This window comes from Ixodes scapularis, unplaced genomic scaffold, assembly GCF_016920785.2.
Source record: "Ixodes scapularis isolate PalLabHiFi unplaced genomic scaffold, ASM1692078v2 PGA_scaffold0__279_contigs__length_252992795, whole genome shotgun sequence".
NCBI classification, from domain to species: Eukaryota; Metazoa; Arthropoda; class Arachnida; order Ixodida; family Ixodidae; genus Ixodes; species Ixodes scapularis.
The window spans coordinates 81,808,075-81,826,828 of NW_024609835.1; the positions used below are offsets into that span (position 1 = coordinate 81,808,075).

The 18,754-nt window shown below is 45.3% G+C and overlaps 1 protein-coding gene across 1 annotated transcript in view; it reads left to right on the top strand.

Annotated features, from left to right (window-relative positions):
* Nucleotides 1-18,754, top strand: part of LOC8027974 (cholinesterase 1-like) — an 82,642-nt gene extending 63,888 nt beyond the window's left edge. The window contains exons 2-3 of the mRNA XM_042292222.1: nt 6,725-7,913; nt 18,607-18,754. Of these exons, the coding sequence (XP_042148156.1) occupies nt 6,725-7,913; nt 18,607-18,754 (1,337 nt within the window). The remainder of the gene's footprint in view (nt 1-6,724; nt 7,914-18,606) is intronic.

Consider the following 18,754-nt stretch of genomic DNA (forward strand, 5'->3'; position numbering starts at 1 on the left):
CTACCGACGAACATTATTGTATTCGTTGGGTGAAGGACATTCCCAGCTGTACAATCCGACTGACGTGTTCAGCGGTAACAGTTGCCATGCTGCCATACTGTTCGGTTGTTTTTCTCGTTGCCCATCTGCTTTTGCCTCAATAGACGTATACTCGGGTTAGAATCAAAACGAGGCTGTTTAAACGGTGTTGTACGCGTTACTCCTCAAATTTAACCAAATACCGTTACTTGGTGTTAAAAGTCACTAAGTAAGTTACTTATTCCTTTTAAAAAAAGTAACTCAATAGGTTACTCGTTACCCAAAAAAGTAACTAGGTAGAAGTAACACGTTACGTACATGTCTGAACCACCAGCCCTACTTCATGGCACTCGTCGACCACTCCGATCCCTCCGGAGAATTCATTCGCGCAAGTTGAACCGGACGGCCTTTTAGAAAATATAGACCTTTCCACACTCCGCCGCATGGGCGCTGCCATCTTGGAATCACGTGATGCGGCCGCCATTAGGTTGCTTCAACTCGTCGCTCCACTCTCCGTTCCGCGACCTGGCGGTTGCGCTAAATTCGTGTTTTTCGTCGCGTTTCACCTAGTCGCTTGCCTTACTCCGTAAAGTGTCTTGCGATACTTATACTTACCATGTGATTGCATTACATCATTATGTGCGCAACTTCTGTAGTTAATTTTGTAACGCGTTTTGAATATTCTTTACCATCGGCTTGCGGGATACGTGTGAAAAGGCTATACAGGAACAGGAATCAGCGTTAGCACTTGCGCATATTGAAAACATGTATGACTTCAAGAGAGCCGGAGGGTTCAAATACCAATCACCTATTAGAACTCAGGTTTGCTTACTAACAAGGGCGGAACATTCGCAATAGGAAGCCCAATGTAATTATAGATATGAGTGCACATTTAGGGTCTCATTGAAGGAAACAAAAATACTCGGCGTAATTCGCCACGTCTTTTTCCTCAGACCGAAAGCAGTTTCTTTTGATTACATCAGGGATCTTGTGGACAAGATGTGGGAACAAACGTTTAGTTTGAATTATTTTTTTGATGCTAGAAATATTGGTACGTCAACATTAGGCAACTTGTTGGTTCGCAATATCACACCTATATTGCCGCGCGCAGGGTCACGGACTTGTAGAAAGTTCACGTTCATTCTTGCTGCGGACATAACTATCGTTCATCCTTGTTTTTGTTGTTCTAGAAAGTGCTTGTTCATTCTCGCCCCGAGCGCGCTACGCTCGAACCTTCTCCGCCGAATCTTCGAGATAGTGACTCACTCTAGATAAGAGGCCGCCCGCGACCTTGTCGAGTCAGTTTCGCCCCAGCACTCGACTCTGCTGTCTCGCCGACCTCGACGCTCGCGACGCTTTGTTATTATTTTCTATTCTCTTTTTGTTTTGGCACAAGTTCGCCACATTAAACGTATAGTTCTTCCTGTTTATTTATTGTTATTCTGGTCACCACCCGTGACAATATCTGTTTGGCGTTCTTAATCGCGTGTGCGATATAAGCATTCGCTTGACCGGTTTATTTATTAATTCCACCAAATTGTATATCGTGCTTGGTCCTATGTTTATTGTCTATAGCCATGCAGTTACAGTTACTTTGTTTCAACACAAGGATTGGGACTCCCCACGTAAGGAACTGTCACAGACAGCTTGATAGTACCTGGGATCCACAATATGTGGCGCCGAAGAGAATCCTTCTGCATGAAAATCACCCGAGTGCAACCGGTTGTCGACGGCGAATATAGATTTACTTTCAGTAGCTGGCGACGTCAAAATGTGCAAAGCGCATCGTCTCAAATCTGTAAACAGCTTTTTACACAGGTCCATTTGGGGGCGCCTGGCGTTCGGCTTCAGCCAAATTTGCCAGAGATCACTTATTTTACCCTCTTCAATTTCATTTGGCAAATTTTATGGAAGATAAATATCAGACTTTATTTAAAGTCTGACATTCACTTATCTCACAATTTTCATACCTTGAGAACGTGATAAGCTAATGTACATATAACAAATAGTTTATTTCATAAGGTCAACATTTTGAAATGCTGTTAATAAGTACTTTAGTTAAAGAAATTTTCTTCTCAGCCTAGGTTGACCTATCAAAATCTCGAGAGCTTAATGTCTTTGACCAAAACAGGCCGAGACAATATCCCTTCTTTTTTATATTATCTACGTGATTATATGAAACTTTTCCAGTAATATAGGAGACTTCTCCATTCTCGAAGTTAAAAAAAGTTCGGAAACCAAACACCGAACAGCAAACTTGTCAGTTCATCTGTTCTTGGTGATTATGCTGATTGTTAATCATGTTGTCAACCTGCTTTTTCACTAAGCGCTCATGCAATATAGTCTGTTGCAAGATAAGGTTAGCAGTAGCTGCTCTGACTTGAGCGCGAGCTATCTAAACTTCCGTACTGCTCGGTACACGCGCAGCCAAAGCACGGCGGTAGGCAACCAGCGCACGCTGCAAGCGGAGCTTGTAATGTTCTTTATTTATTTTTTCTTCTGGAAATTAGTGTCCACGGGTATGGCCGTGGACAATGGTAATCCTCCCTGTGCATCAGCGCAGTTGTTTCACCACCGAACCTGGCCGAAATTAAAGGTGGACGTAATCAGACACATATGGTGTTCGTAAAAAAGACGACAATTTAGGCTCGAAACCACTTCGTGGTTCGCCCAGTGGCTGATCAGTACTATTGTTTCATTCGCCGTGTGCTACAAGAAAGAAATTTATATCGCAAAATTAAGGGAAAACGGCATGAAACAGCAAAACAATCGCGTGCACATTGAAACCGAAACCGACCAAATTGAAGCAACCCAATGGCGGCGAGTGCGCCAGCGCCCTCTACCCACCGGTCAGGCAACTACTGAGATGAAAGAATCTATAGTTCACTCCCTCTCTCTCTCTCTCCAAGGGCCGCTCATGTCTTTCCTGTGCCGCCATTTACTTGCAAGGGCCACACGAGGCAACGGCCCTCTGCATTGCCGCATTTTACGCGACTTTTAAGAGAAACACATCAAAGGCCCACAGATAAGTCCGAGTAGGTTAGAGAAGGTTAAAACAACTGAATCGTCGCCTAAAAACTAACACGAAGCGAATTCTCCGTGTTTGTCCATGAGCAGTTCCGTAACCGATGGTAAATTTGGAGTACCTAATGTACTCGCTTTGGGTGTATGAATTATGGTATGTTGACAGTAAAACAGATCGTTGCACTCTAATATTGTGCATTTCTATAGACGAACTCAACTCTCCTACGTCACGCCGCGGTGGTGGCGCGCCGAACGCACCTCCGGTCTGGGGTGGTGGGCAGAAGTCGCCGTGCCAGACATGCATTTCTGTGTTCCTTTGAAAGAAACGAGACAAAAAACCTGCCTTCTCGTCAAAATGCTGCGATGGGGGTTGCACCAAAAGAGTCTGGAAATGTTTGAAGATCAGTTTTCATGTGTTTTTGTCCCCTCCGTTCGTCCGAGAGCGTGGATAGTAGCCGTGAAAAGGCCAAACCAGACGCTGTCGAACTACGATTGCGTGTGAGGGCAACACTTTGTGGTCACCAGACGTATTTGCTTTGTTCCAACATGAACGAGAGAAAACTGCCAAATTGTCCGGACCGCCCACGGGTTCAGTGCGTCTTCAAATTCACACGGCCGCCTGATCGTTCGAACTTTCGTCTGCTCTTCCAAACTTGTCTGCTTTTTTTCGTCTGCTCGTTCAAACAAGAGCGGCCCGTAGACCAAACTTTGATCCAGTGATTGCGATAAGAAGTAATTGCAGGCCTCGAAAGACTTAAAGGGAAGCTACGGAGCTTCTTGGAAAAAATGAGTTAAAAGTGAATTCTAGTGTATTTTTACCCCGTGAACCCGAATACCCACACCATTTGCTGCGTAAGTATTGTTAGACGCGAGAAAAACGCGAAAGACAGTCGCCGTCCATGACGTCATCGACGGCTCTTTTGGCTGCCCAAGGCTAGGGGGACGGGGCTTCAGCCCTATTTTGAAATTGCTCTTGTGGCTCTCCGGCGCGTCGCATTGAAATATAATTTTGATATCTGTTATTCGAAAGGCCAAATGAACGCAATTCAAGCGTTTTTTCTCAAATGTAGAAGTGCCCCATCTTCCCTTTAAGTAGGCTCGGTGTAAACAGTATAGATACAAGATGTTGATCATTGGTACTGGTGGCCATCACCGACTTGTTACGCTTGGTCTGTTCCCGCTTCCGATTTTCAGTGTCGACGTCGATCATCGCCGCTACCTTCTACACTTTTGTAGCACGAGCGACGTCGCGACCGAAAATAGCTAGAAGAATCTCATCATGGTTTTGGCGTCCATTCTGTGGCGTTCATGCGAATGAATCGCCGCACGTCAAATTATTTACGGAAAGTTAAGCGGCGTAACGAGCCTTGATAATTTCTCTCAGGCGATTAAAGTGGTAAGACACTGCGATGAGGACGTAGAATCGAAAATTCCAACGCGAAAAAGAGTGTGCAGACTCACACAGACGCCGACAACGTGACATTCGAATGGTTTGTTGACGCGGGACGCGGTGCTTCTTGCCCGCACTCCCTTGCGCATCCGTTCGAACTGTCGTCTGATCTTTCAAACTTGGCTGCTTTTTGTCGTCAGCTCGTTCAAACGACAGCGGCCCGTAAACCAAACCTTGACCCGGCAACTGCGATAAGAACTAAGTGCAGGCCCCAAAACACTTTTGAAGGTTTTTTGGGGTAACTAGGCTAAGTGTAAGCAGATACAAGAAGATGTTGATCATTGTTACCAGTGGACATCACCAACTTGTAATGCCCGATTCTACTTGCGGTTTTTAGTATCGACGTCCACCATCTCAGCTACGGTCCACGCTTTTGCAGTCCGAGCGACGTCGCGACTGAAAATAGCGAGCAGAATCTCATCGTGGGAGTCAGGCTTTAGCGCCTATTCTGCGGCGTCTACGTGAAATGAATCGCCGCACGTCACATTATTCACGCAAAGTTTTGCCTCGTTAGTTTTGCTGAAGTCGCTCAAGTAGCCAGACATTGTTAGGAGGATGTAGAATCAACAATTCCAACGCGAAAGAGAGCACGCGTAGGACTCCCACAGACGCCGACAACAACGCAATTCAATGGTTTGTTTATGGGCGACGGCGGGCTTCTTGCCCACCATCCACCGCGCATGCGCGGCGCCGGTGGCGTCCGCTAGGGGCGCTCCGGTTTGTTTATAAACATGAGTTGGTGTATACTTTGGAGTATATTGTATAGGGAGTTTAGCGCAGTGCGTGGCTTAGGTGACAAGTGTGAGCTCAAGTGAGTTAACATTGATTATTATCAAGTTCAAAGGAGCAGCCGGCGCCGCTATAGCAACTGCCAATGTCGCCATCTTTTCCCCCAGTTATTAAAAAGCGATTCAAGAGCCCTCCACGCTCGCGCCTTTACTGTTGTGGATGCGAGTTCACCCTTGCACGCTAAAGATGATACTAGCAAAAAATTGTCCTAAAACCGTTGCATATCCCCCAACGGAATTCCCCATGAGTTGATCCAATAACGTTGCCGCACACGAAACACACCCGGGAATCCGCTGCGAAACCTTGCCAATAGCAACTGCCGCCGTGAAAGAGAGCTAGCCTGCCCATCCACTTAAGGGGGTCCTCGTCCGCACTCTGGAAAAAAGAGGGAGCTAAGATAACTAAATTTGCACGCTCATTCCCGATACCACTACAGCCGTGTGTCGTTAACACCGGAACCGGTCAATATAAATACCCCGTTACTCACACGAATTTTTCGGGGATGAACGGCGTAAATAAATGCATTTTTATCTTGTTATTATGGACGACTTACACTATGGCTGATGTTTCTTGGAAACAAAAGTGTCCATATTAACGAGACCAGATTGAATTTTGTAATGCAAATGGTTTGGGTTTCATTTTCTAATGCCTCAAAACGTGGTCGAAGTCTGCACTTTGCCCTTCATGACTCCCTCCCCCTTTTTCCCTCGCCTAACGTCCGCTGCTTCTCCTTGCACACTTTTGAAAACCGGAGACGACGGACGGTCGTTTCCGTCGTCTCCGTCGTATCCGGTTTTCAAAAATGAGCAACATCAACCAGCTTGCCTACCTACTTTATGCTTCTCCTTCTTTTGATCCTTCAAAGAAAGTTGCCGATGTGAAAAGAATGAGTAAGCGACTGAATTACTACACTTGAACGGAAACTGAAGCGGTTTTGTATGAGGAAAAACCATTAAATCGTCTTTATTTCACCTCCAAGATCATGAACATCACAGTTACATTTCAGATTGATGTGCCGAGTAGTCACAACAGCGCTTTAAAAATAGCGCTGAAGCCCCGCCTCCTTCCCGGCGCGTTCAGTGAAGGGACGAAATCGTGGCGTCTGCGGAGGTCTCAACATTCCCGCGCCTTCCGCAAGCCTTACCCGAGCAGTCAAAAGCGCTGCCCATATTCCCTCACAAGCGGCACGCACAAGGCAGTTGAAACCTCTGGGTATGACTTTACCCCGATGGTTAGTTTTTCGGTTTTCTCGCGTCCAGTGATACGTCCGGGTCAAATACTTGCGATATTCAAATTCACGGGACAAAAATACACAAGAATTCACCCCTGTATCGTTTTTGTTTTTTTTCAAGAACCTCTCAGTTTTTCTGAGAGGTTTTTTTCTCTTTATTTTTATACTTTATCACTCACTGCAACTAATATTGCAATGCTTCTTCGTTTCAGATATGCCCGAGAGTGAGGACTGTCTATACCTGAACATATGGGCTCCGGAACAGAACACGTCTAAGAAGCGACACGTCATGGTATGGATCTACGGGGGCGGGCTTATCGTGGGCTCGGCTAGCCTACATCTCTATGACGGTTCAATCCTATCCACATACGGGGACGTGGTCGTAGTCTCGATCAACTACAGACTCGGTGCATTTGGATTTCTCTTTGGTGGAACCGATGATGTGCCAGGCAACCAGGGGCTGCACGACCAAGCGCTGGCGCTCGCCTGGATTAGCGACAACATTGAACGCTTCGGTGGAGACCCAAAGCTAATGACACTGTTTGGACAAAGCGCAGGAGCGTGGTCCGTTCAGTTTCACCTGCTTTCGCCAATTACTCAGTCCATGGTACACAGGGCCATCACGCATAGCGGAGGAGTTGACCAGAAAGAAATAGTGGCGAGTTCAACCTCAATGCTGGAAAGAGCGCACGACTTTGCCGAGTTTCTTGGCTGCTCGGATGGCAATAACGCGACGCAAGCATTAAGCGCAGCTTTAATCAGTTGCCTTCAAAACGCGAACGCCACACTCCTGGCTGTGGCGGAAAGGTTATTTACGAAAGGAGCGGCGGCGTTCTTCCGGCCAATATACGGGGACTCGTTCATGCCTGTGGAGCCGCGACAGGCAGAGTTTCCCGGAGACAAGGACGTACTCTTGGGTCATCTCGACAAAGAAGGCGCATTTTTTATATATCAAGACTTCAGGGACTCCTTCTCGATGACGCAGCCTATTAACAAGGCGGACATGAACTACTTCGTGGGCGAGATATTCTCCGCGTCGGATTTTTCTACACTGCAAAGGCTCCAAGAAGAGTACATGGGACATCTCGGAGACTTTGATTACGATGGCTTAAGACGCGGGTTAGCCGAAATGAGGGGGGACTCGCACATTGTTTGCACGACTCTGGGCACAGCTCGCAAGCTGGCCAATGCAACGGCACTCAACGGCACCGGGGCGGGCGTCTACTACTACAAGATCAGTCGGGGGCCTCGGTGCAGTCAAAGGCAATCCTGGTTCGACACGACGCACGGGGACGAGCTGGCGTACGTGTTCGGGATTCCCTTCATGGAGGGGGGCTGTATCCTCGACGCCGATTTCAGCCGTGTCATGATGACCGCCTGGACTGAGTTTGCCAAGACAGGGTAAGTGTGGAGTGTCCAAAGTCACCAGGTTCGATCTAAAAAGGACCGTTAAGGGGTATTCACACGAGGGACAAATCCCGGGGATTTCTCCCCGGCACGCGCATCCCACGACGAAAACGTCAGGCTTTGCGATGTGCAAAAGCCTCGCGTTTTCATTTCGTGATGCGCGCGTGCCGGGGAGAAATCCCCGGGATTCCTCCATCGTGTGAATACCCCTTAAGATCGACGCCTGCACGAAGCAATGTAAACTTATCGTCAAAGGTGAATTTCACAGGTTCGTTTTCACTTTTAAAATTACAAAGGGTAGGACTTTTTCTGTTAAAAATAGGGCCAGAAATATTATCAGGGTCAACGGCGGAAGGCGATGCAGACGACCGAGTCAGGTGGCGGGGAACGTTTGGCGCACGTATTGATAGATGGCGCTACCTCCTTTTCGAGACGGCTCACGACGACCGTGATTTACTAAAATAAAAATAATCTTTTGTAGTGTATCTTCGGTTTAAATATCAATATGGACAATAAAAGCAAAACTTGAAAAGAGAAAAAAAAAAGCGGTTGCATAATGGCGGCGTTCTTGCTGACGACGGATTTCGTTTGCGTGTTGTCGTCTATCTTCTCCAGAGATGACAAAATTACTTTCAAAAACTAGTTAAATTACATTACTAATTACTTTCTTGAAAATTGCAAAACTGTAATGAAATTACATTACGAATTACCGCAGACTAAAGGTAATGACATTACATTACAATTACTTTCTAAAAGTAATGAAATTACTTTGAAATTACTTTTAACATTACTTTTGAATAACTTGAGGCAGTAATTCGTGCTCACTTTATTTACCGTATACACGAACACAGTGTTTACAAAACAAGCCCTCGTTTGCCCACACAGTGCGTGTGTAGCAACCAGATTCGGGAAAAGCGAGGCGCTGCGCAAGCGCATCGCTGATAGCGGCGCCACCGCAGTGATGTGACATCAAAGATCTGAGTCGGTCCATATGCACCAAAGCTCACAACTTTCCGTTCACACCGCAACAACCTTATGTGTCTCAAAATGAACCATACTGAACAGCGGTTTTGCTTGCGCACACGACATAAGTCTTAAGCCTGATGAATATAGCTTTTTTCGATGTGAGTCAGAAAGGCAGTCAACTCACCGGTTTCGCTGTTCATTCAACGGTGAAGGTTTACTAAAAGAGTGATGTGTTTCCGTCTTCCTGATTTAGAAGTTGTAGTCCGTGTCAGTTTGTTAAGTCGGGCAACGGCAGCTCGTTCTTACAAGGAATCGTCACGTGGAACGTTTCCCTTCCGCCTCCCCCCCAGACGCGATCTAATTCTATTCTTGCGACAACGCTTCTTGGAAATACAGTGGAAAGGAGGAGAGGCCGCGCACAGCTTTACTCAGCACTTAAAATGAGAGAGGAAACGCGTGCCTGTACCCACCACTGCATTGCCAAGAAGAGTTGTCGCCGAGTATAGTTGAACTATTCTCGGTCATTCCTTTCAAGGATAATTTTTTTCCAAACACCCGAAGAGCCAAAGTTTTTGCGCATTGTCACACAAAGGGCCTGAATAATTGATAAGTAGAAGCATCGCCAGTTGAGGAATGGCGCGAGCTTCCTAAATGTTGTACTTTCCCAACAGACGGGGGGCGATCTCTCCTTGTAGGCTTATTCCCGAATAAACTTCCCAAGGGAGGGCAAGCACGAGCGGCACCTGCTTTGCTCAAGGACGCACGAAACGTTCTGGGGCTTTGACAAGGCATTTGGAATTAACTGTTCATTCCGGTCGTTTATTGTTCACAATGGTCGAAGCTTAAGGTTCGACCTTGCTTGACAAAATTACGAGACCCGGGATCTGTTTGTCCTGTCCTCTCAGGTTTTAGAACGTGCTGACCTCACTGGTGATGTTCCCTTCGCCTTGTTGCCTAAAAGCCGTTCATCTCTAAGCTGGCAGTGCGGTGGAAGCTACGTGCTCGTTGGAACAGTCACACGTCTATCTTTTGACACGTAATCACTCTCTTGTTCATGCCCACGCGCAGAAAAAGGGACGAGTTAGGTGATCAAAGGGAGGTGTTTAATTGGTTCTGGTTAGCTTGCAGCTCCCACCGTTCTGTCAGCTTAAAGATGAACGAAGTGTAATATCGTCGTGATGACGCGACGCCGTGAATCCGTCGTGCCTGGAGTTCGTAAGCCTTTGTCTTTTAGCGATGCTTACACGTAAGCCTTTTTCCTTCGCCATTCCAGCCCTCCTTTGTGCGCCTGTTCAGGTGGCCGTCAATTATTTCCTCTGACGCTCTGTCACATCGTTTCACCATGCAAAATAATTTTCTCTTTCTTAAAGCTTGCAAACGAATTTTCTAATTTAAGACATAAGTAATTTCAAAAGTAATGAGTAATTTTATCGAAATTACTGCCTGAAAGTAATTAATTGCATTACTAAATTACTAGCCCAGAGAAGTAATTCATTAAATTACTCATTACTCCAAAAAGTAATTTAATTACTGTAATTCCATTACAGTGATGTCATTACTGCCATCTCTGATCTTCTCCCGCTGGTCGGCTATACGTTCCGACGCTGCTCCCGACGACATCTATCAATACGTGCGCCAAACACACCTCGCAACTGAACTCGATTGTCTGCGTCGCCGTGCGCGGTTGACCCTGGCAAGTTTTTTGGCCCTATTCTCGCAGAGAGCTACGCTTTGTAATTTTACAAGAAAAAACAAACCTGAGAAATACATCTTTGACGAAAAGTTTAGCTTGCTTCGTGCAGGCGTCGATTTTTACTGTACATTTTAGATACAGCCTGGCTACTTCAGACACGCTTTATAAGACCTTGTACTCGGTGCTGAGGATGGCATGGCACAGTCACTGTTATTTTGTGAGTAGATAAAACCGGTAAAACGCTTTGTAAACTATTAAAAAAACGTAATTATGTCACCGCAAGAGCGAAAGCGGAAATTGCGGCGCGTTGCTATTAGGATAATATTATGTTGAAATTTCGTGATTGTACATATGCAAGGAAACTTTGTTTGATGCGTGTAAGCTGTGTCGGTAACCTTTGCTGTCTTCCGGTCTTCATCCCACTTCTGTCATGGTTTGTACTTTCCCGACCAGTAGTGTAACCAGGAATTTAAGAAAAAGAAAGGGGTGAAAATGGGGGGGGGGGGGGGGGGGGAGCTTCAGCCACATAAGGCTCACCCCCTGCTGTGTGTCTGATTTCGTACTTTTTATTTTATTTTTTACGAAACCTTAAGTTAGTTTTTTCGGCTTGCGACTGATCGTTTTGGCTTATTTCAGTCATTAACATCACAACTAAAAGAGGAACTTTAGGCTAAAGGATGCACGAGTGGTCGTCCTAACCAAAACTCACCGGAACAATTTCAGGCAGGTGCAATTCGAGATTTATAACTGGACTTTAGAATGAAAGATGATATGAGTACTTATGCATAAACTATACCCGTTTTCACCTCAAGAATTGTAGTAAAATAGGCCAGTCTCTTCGTGGAGCCATTACTGATTTCTCCCTTTTATGTAAAGTAAGGTATGTCTAGGTGCACTTTAGATACAGGTTATCTTATCAAGACGTAAGCGTTTGAAATGCCAAAAGCATCGCGTCTTCTTCCTGCAACCAAATGTTGTATGAACTACTTCCCGCGGCGTACGAACAATGCGCAAAAAGTCCTTAAAATAAAGACGAGTATTGTTTTTTTTTTTTTTTTTTGTTTCTCTTGAATAATGTTACCATCAAAAAAAGTCGCGGCACGCAAAACAATAAACCGAGAACAGTGGCGGTCTTTACTAATTTCGATAATTCTTTTTTTTTTTGGCAACTTTCAGCTTATTCACACCTTGTATCAGCTTAAATCCAGACGCAGCCGAGGCTACCAACTAATGGGATCAATCAAGTAGCGTCAAAAGCGCAAATCACTGAGCCTTTTCTCATCCGTCTACAATTGGTTCAGAGATCATAAACACGTAGATACACTACAGACACCATGATGATACGTTTTTGACGCTATCTGATTGGTTACATCAGCTCGTAGCGTCGGCTGCGTATGGACTTAGGTGAAACGAAGAATGTGGAGCGTAAGTTCGTCTGCTTCTTGGATATCTGTTGCGATGATGTCGGAATGCCGAGCTCTTATGGGCTTATCGAAAACAAATAGTGAGTAGACCTCGAGGCATCTATGGCACTGAGGTTTAGCCACTATCCTTTCAAAGCCAATCAGCGCCCGGCATCGTTTTGACGTCATCGCAGCTCCTGCACAAGCAGCAGACGGCTTGCTTTCCGCACACTTCAAGATTTGGTGTGCTATGGCTAGGAAGAAATACCGAGGGCTTAACAAATCTTGCGGTAATGCTGGCGGAAGAACCTTAAATACTATGTTTCGTAACTACAGTGATGTTGGAAATACTTTACACCAATACCAGCATAATAGAATCTAACACACGAGGCGAAAGAAAAGGTCTACTTTACTATTTAGTTATACATAAAAACGCACATATTTCTGGGGTTCTTCGTTAAGAACACAAGTGCCTTTATTTCCCATTTTATTTTTAAATAACGGGGACGAAATGCTGCCGATCGAAGCATAGAAAATTTTAGTAGCTTAGTAGCATAAAAACACTCTCCCGTACGGATGAATATGAAATAAAAATCAGTTGGCAGACGTAACCACAAAAAGAGCTCAAACTTATACTTTTCGTAACATGTTCGTATTCGTACGATCTTTTTGGTTAAATTTAAATATGTAGTGAGAAAACGTTATCTCGCCGTTCTTCCACTCGCTTAGTATGGATTTCGCAACTATGTAGGCGTAAACATGTTTGACGGAACTCTGTTTGGTTCGGTCAGAAATGAAACAAATACCGACCTTCACCAACTAAGTCCTAAAGAGAAAACGTTTCAAAACCGATTCGATTTTTTCATCAAGGGCGACTATTTTCACGTGGAGAGCAGCAGCTTCTTTTACCTACGAGTCACAAAGCCTCGGAGGTTATAACCCTTCTGTCCAAAGCTAAGAACATCTGCTCCTCAGAGATAGACAGAAAACGAGAGAGTCATCAACAACCTAAAGTGAAAAAAAACAAAAAAAAAACGAACCATACGCAATGCTTTATCGGTCGTGAGGTCCGCCGTCAGAATCGTGGTCATCGAAACCTGCATCCTCAAAATAATACGCAGTCTCGCCGGAACACCCTCATTCGCGTTCCTTACGTAAGTGGGACTAGCGAAGCGTTGGCGCGTACAGGGGCAAAATAATATATTCAGGTGGCGTACAAGCCGGTACCAACGCTTGGGCGGGAGATGGCACGATCCAAAAACCGCCCTCATAAAGGAAAAGCTCAAGGGGTTGTATAGAAAAGTCCGTGCTCTGAATGCTCCGGCAGTTAAATCGACGAGACAAAGAACCTCAATGAAAGAATTTTGAAACGCAACAATGATGTGTGAAAATTTGATGAGTAGTGGAGTGCTTCTGCAGAGCACTGCGACAACAACAACCACATATCAATTTTGACACCACCAGAATAATCAGCGTTGAAACCAACACCCGCCAACGACTTCTCATGGGATTCTTGCATATCCATACAACGCCAGGAAATATGAGTAGACCATATTTCACCTTATGTCCAGCGCGGACGATGTTATGAGGCGAACGGACAATCAAACAGCGCAAAAACGGAACGTCATGGCGTGCTCTCAGCGTTTGATAGGACGAGCCGGCGAATACCGGCTGGTTCTATCAAAGCTGTGCCTCTTTCGCTGTTTGATTGGCCCTTCGGCTCATAACATCGGCCGCGCTCGGATCGAAGCTGAAAAGAAGTATAGGTCGACAAACACTTTACCATCGGTGTATATCAATGGGCTAGGGCATATCAAGAAGAAAGAGTGAGTGAAGCATACGCCACTTCCGTAGATGGAATTGAAGCTGCTTATCTTAGCGTGCAATAGTCGCCCCTGATGAAAAACCCAAATTGGTTTGGAAACGTCGGGCTCCTAACTCTTTAGGACTCTGCAGGTAAAGGTCCGTCTTTCTCTCATTTTGTAACTATGCATATTTTGACGAGCTTCGGGATATGATGCTTCATTGAGACGAAACGACGGTACGGCACCAATCAACCTCTAAAACGGGACTGTCCCGGCAGTGATGGAAGCGTCATTGGACCTTTTGTAGCGGGTTTCGTAGCAGGCAAAAAATTGGTTTGGAACAGCCACTGATGATATTGGAGCAGACGCAAACGCCTGTAAGCAAGTCCCATGAAAATCTGATTGCATCGCTAAATGAGTTCGCATAGATCTGGTAATGATTAAGGGTTTTTACTTGATACCGAAAAATATTACTTATTATGTTCTGTAGAAAAAATAGATGTACAAGAATCACAGAGCCTTCCTTTTAGAAATAAGGGTGAGGTGAGGGCAAGTTCAATTTAGAATCGGTTTAAAAAAAAAAAAGAAACTGGTGAAAAATGAGCTAGAGCAACACTTTAGTTAAGGTAAAGCCTCTCTCTCTCCTCCCCACTTTTATACTCAGTAGTTAATTTAGCCTGTAAATTCCCATAAAATGTCGGAAAAAATCAGCATATCCGCTGAAAAGTTTGCAGATGAAAATACATCCCCGCAAGTTTTATGAACACCGAAATCGGGATTCTAGTACAATAAACTGCAAAAACAACCACCCACTCAAAAATATCATTAAATTTACATTTGTGCTTTAAAGGTGGCCGACGCTATGGCGGCGCTCGAACCAGCGTTAAGTCGAAGCTCGCTGCCCTTTCGATTGACTGCTGCACAGGAATTACCTTGACTACCGTATTTCTCCAAATAGAGACCCGCGTTTCGTTTCTTTTCTAGGCACATTCTTTTAAAATTAGAGGTCAATCTACAGTCAAGGCCAAAGAAGGTCGACCTGTAATAGTGCTCCGCCAAGACATCTACAAGTTACTCAAAAAGAGTAATTACGTTACGTTACTGAATATTGGCCGCAAAATTAATTTAAGTTGAGTAGAAATTACTCAAATGGGAAGTAATTGAGTAAATTACTAACTACCGCAAAAAGTAGCGAATTACTTTAGAAGTTACTTTTTACTTTTTTATGGTAACAAGCAAGTACATGGGTTTTCATCCGTAAGCGATAATCTGCTAGCCAAATTTGACGTTGCCTGTGCTTTCACAGAACTGCGTTAATAGTTGATTCTCTGCTGCGTACCTAATTGTTCTGTATTTTTTGTACTTTGGTCAATGATGTACTGCGGATGTATAATTTCTACCTCGAGGTGTAGCACGGCCCGAGCTTGACTTTGCGTTGGTGTTTGTTTCTTTACAGTGTTGCGTAAAGCATATCTAAGAAGTACTTGAAGTAAGAAGCAAATTAGATGTTATGTAATTCAACTAAAGTAGGGATGACAATCGGGGTTTTATGGCGCAAGAAAAACTTAACCCATATCGTGCCAAAGTCAAGTAAAGTAGTAAGTACACCAGGTGCGATGTACTTAAAATAAAGCACTATAAATGCAATGTATTTTCAATGTAAAGTACTATTTAGCACAGTCTTTCATGATGCCCTTTCTTCCCCTAAATTTTTTTTAACTTTATGCATTTTTCCAGGGGTAATCAGAGATGCATTAGTTTTTTTTTTGGAAATGGTGGCCAATATTGGATAAATTCAAGTTGCCACAGACTAGTTGTTGTACTCTCGCTGACGAACTAAACACAGTAAATGTATAAGGCACTTCTTCGTATCGATTTTATAGTCGCCATTACTTCACTCAGAGAAGCGTCCAGATGGTACTTTCCGCGGCAAATACTATACAAATACTTTTGTAAAGTACAAGTACATGCTCAGAGAATCTACTTTAATTAAAGTGCAAGTTTTTTATACATATTGAAGCAGTACTTTAAGTACCATGTACTTAAACTACTTACCAACACTGTTTAATATTTGTTATGCAAAACGTTGAGGGAATTTCTAGGTGTTTTTGAGCGAACTTCGGATCATTGAAGACTTCCATATTCTGAGATTTGGGAGAAAAGGCAGCGCGTAGAGGTCACCTCTGCCTTGCCCTTTAGCACACCGATCTTCAAGTACAGCACAAACTACGGGAGCAACAGCCGATGCTGCAATTCGTTGCCTCCTATAAGTGAGGATGCAGCGTGTACACCTCAAGTAATAGGTGAGACTTCCTGTGATGGGAAGAAGCGGGCACAAGCCTTTTCTTCAAATACGTCGTCTCATTGAGCTTCGGAAAAAAAGAAACACCAGTCTTCGGCGCCAATCCCGCAGTTACGTGGCCTCACCTGCGACGTGTCTGTCCGCTCCCCGCGCCACGAAGCAGGGTTGTTGCAGTAGGGGGCTTGTGAAAAGTTTAGGGCGTTTTAGACCCTCCAAACCACTAGCACCCCCCGCCCCTCCCCTGCCTAAGCCCCATGCTCCCTTCCCCCTTGGTAAACATCAGCTGATCTTCCAACATCTTGTCTCTTTTTCTGCAGGAATGTTTGTTGACCAACGAAACTATTACTAAAATTCAACAGTAATTTGTAATTTGAGTAGAAGCTACTCGAAAAAAGTAATTGAAGTAAACTATTAATTACCGAAAGAAAAATGTAACAGAAAGTTACTAGACTACTCACAAAAGTAAAACTAGAGTAACTTGAGTAGAATAGTTGAACTACGTTCAAGTCTGACTGACCGTTATTTCCAAGCCAATCGCCTTAACTCATGCGTTCCCCCATGTGAACCGCTGCTTGACTCCGTGAAGGTTGGAACGAGAGGCGAAAGTGCCACGGCAACCTATAGCCACGCCATGGAGGGGAAAATAATCAAGTGATTTCAGCAGGAGTGAAAGACACTGGGTCCGTCTTATTACAGTACCCGCCATCCCACTGTTTTGTCATTTCTCTCCCGACTGTTAGCCGCTGACATCGACGACATCTGCGAATTCAGACGATGACGGGCCAGCGCAGTTGAGAGCAATCTCTATACATGGTTTTATCTTAAGTCAAAGCGCAGGCGACGCCACGAGTCAATAGGGCCAATCAGGCAGCGTTAAAAGCGCGACATCAAGGCCCTTGTAAGTTATCGGTGCGGGCCATTTTATTGGCCCGCACCAATCAAAAAGGCTGCGAAGGTCCCTAGATTTCAGCTTCTAGAGTATGTTCGTGAGCCTTCGACTGTGTTCTGCCATAATGACGAAACACTATATGGTGGGTAAAGACGCTGCGAATACATATTTGTATCATCTTCGTTTCCTTCAACTTTTCTGAATGCTATTAGGATCGAACACTAATAAAATATTTTTGTTTTTTGCTGCGTTCAACTTCACCTCACCGCAGGCATGGCGCAATTCTTAGTAGAAAATAGCGCTTCGGCGCAAGATGTAGCACAAGCTTTCGTTGATGGCGCAATTTGCAGCAAAATGGCGCATGCAGCGCTTCCATCACTGCTGCCCCGGTCAAAACGGGACGGTCGGTCTTGGTTGGTTGCACGTGGTTTTAGGAAACCGGGGATTTTGAAGATGGCGCGGATACCACGAAAGTTTCGCAGACGCGATTTTTGGACGATGATTTGTAGATTGTTTTAATTGATGCGCCAGATTGGTTTAAATGATGCGCCAATCTCACTAAGCGATCCACAGATGCGTGACGCCGCCATAACTTTGGTTTGTAGGCAAGGAGGTTATAATGGGCAGGAGGGGGCGTCCCTATCCCCAATGCATGGAGCGAAGTGTAACGGAAGTAGGCGTGGCCACGAGCCGAAACGAGCATTTCTTGACCAATGGGAGTCTAGTGAGTAAGCGCCGCCATTAATTTCCGTGCAAACAACCGCGTTGCGATGACATTTCCGTGGCGACGCGACTGTGTGCACCGAAAGTAATGGCGGCACCCACTGTTATTTGAAACAGCGCTGAACGGGAGACTTTTAAACCAATATGGTCGGAATTGGATGAGATTATTATAAACGAACGCCTGGTTGCCCAGCAGAAAGTAAGTGACTAGAATTGAGACGCTCTAGACGACGCACCGTGAAGGACTTGGCGGTGCGCAACGCATTTTTTAATAAACAGCAGCAGCAGATCGCACGAGCGCGCATGCAAAGCCAGGAGCGCACAGAACAACGGGCTCGCGCTTCCAGTTCTGACTCGGCTCGCAAATAATGTGGAACTAAGTATAAACACTCACGCTGCCAAGCATCGTGGACGCCCACGGCGGACGCCGACCGCATCGAAAGCTAGCCTCGTGAAGCACACGCCGGAGCAGAAAGCAGACGAACCGCCGGTGCGCTACCCCACGGCCTCGGAACGGGTGCGCAAGGCAGTCTGGGATTAAACGCCTCTTCCAGCTTCACTCAGGCCGACGTCATGCCGGGTCCTGTCTGTTTAAACGTCCTTGTTTGTAGGAGACAGGCGGCAGTGCACGAGACGGCTCGTGCCATCTCATGCTCTGCGCGCGCAGATCTCCAGTGAGCTTGTCCCACGTGCAGAAAGATCGAAGTTTCCTCGATGCATTGAGGCAGCGAAGTCGTAAGGAAACTGGTTGGTGAGATCGGTCTAATACAACACGGTCTTTGAGATGCGTTTGGTGTCGTGACACCGCGCACTCCTAAGCAGACTGAAGCAAGTTCGGTAGTGATATGAAATATTGCTATTCAAATTCTTTACGCCATCAAAAACATCTTATTCTTTCATTTTCAGACATCCAGGTAACATCTGGGACATCGAGTGGCCAAACTTTCAAGCGGACGAAAGCAAGGCTCTCCACATCTTCAACCGCAAAGCGACCGCGGTGAACATCGATGTCGGACCACGTTGCAATGTTCTGCAAGAGCTTGGTTTAATATAA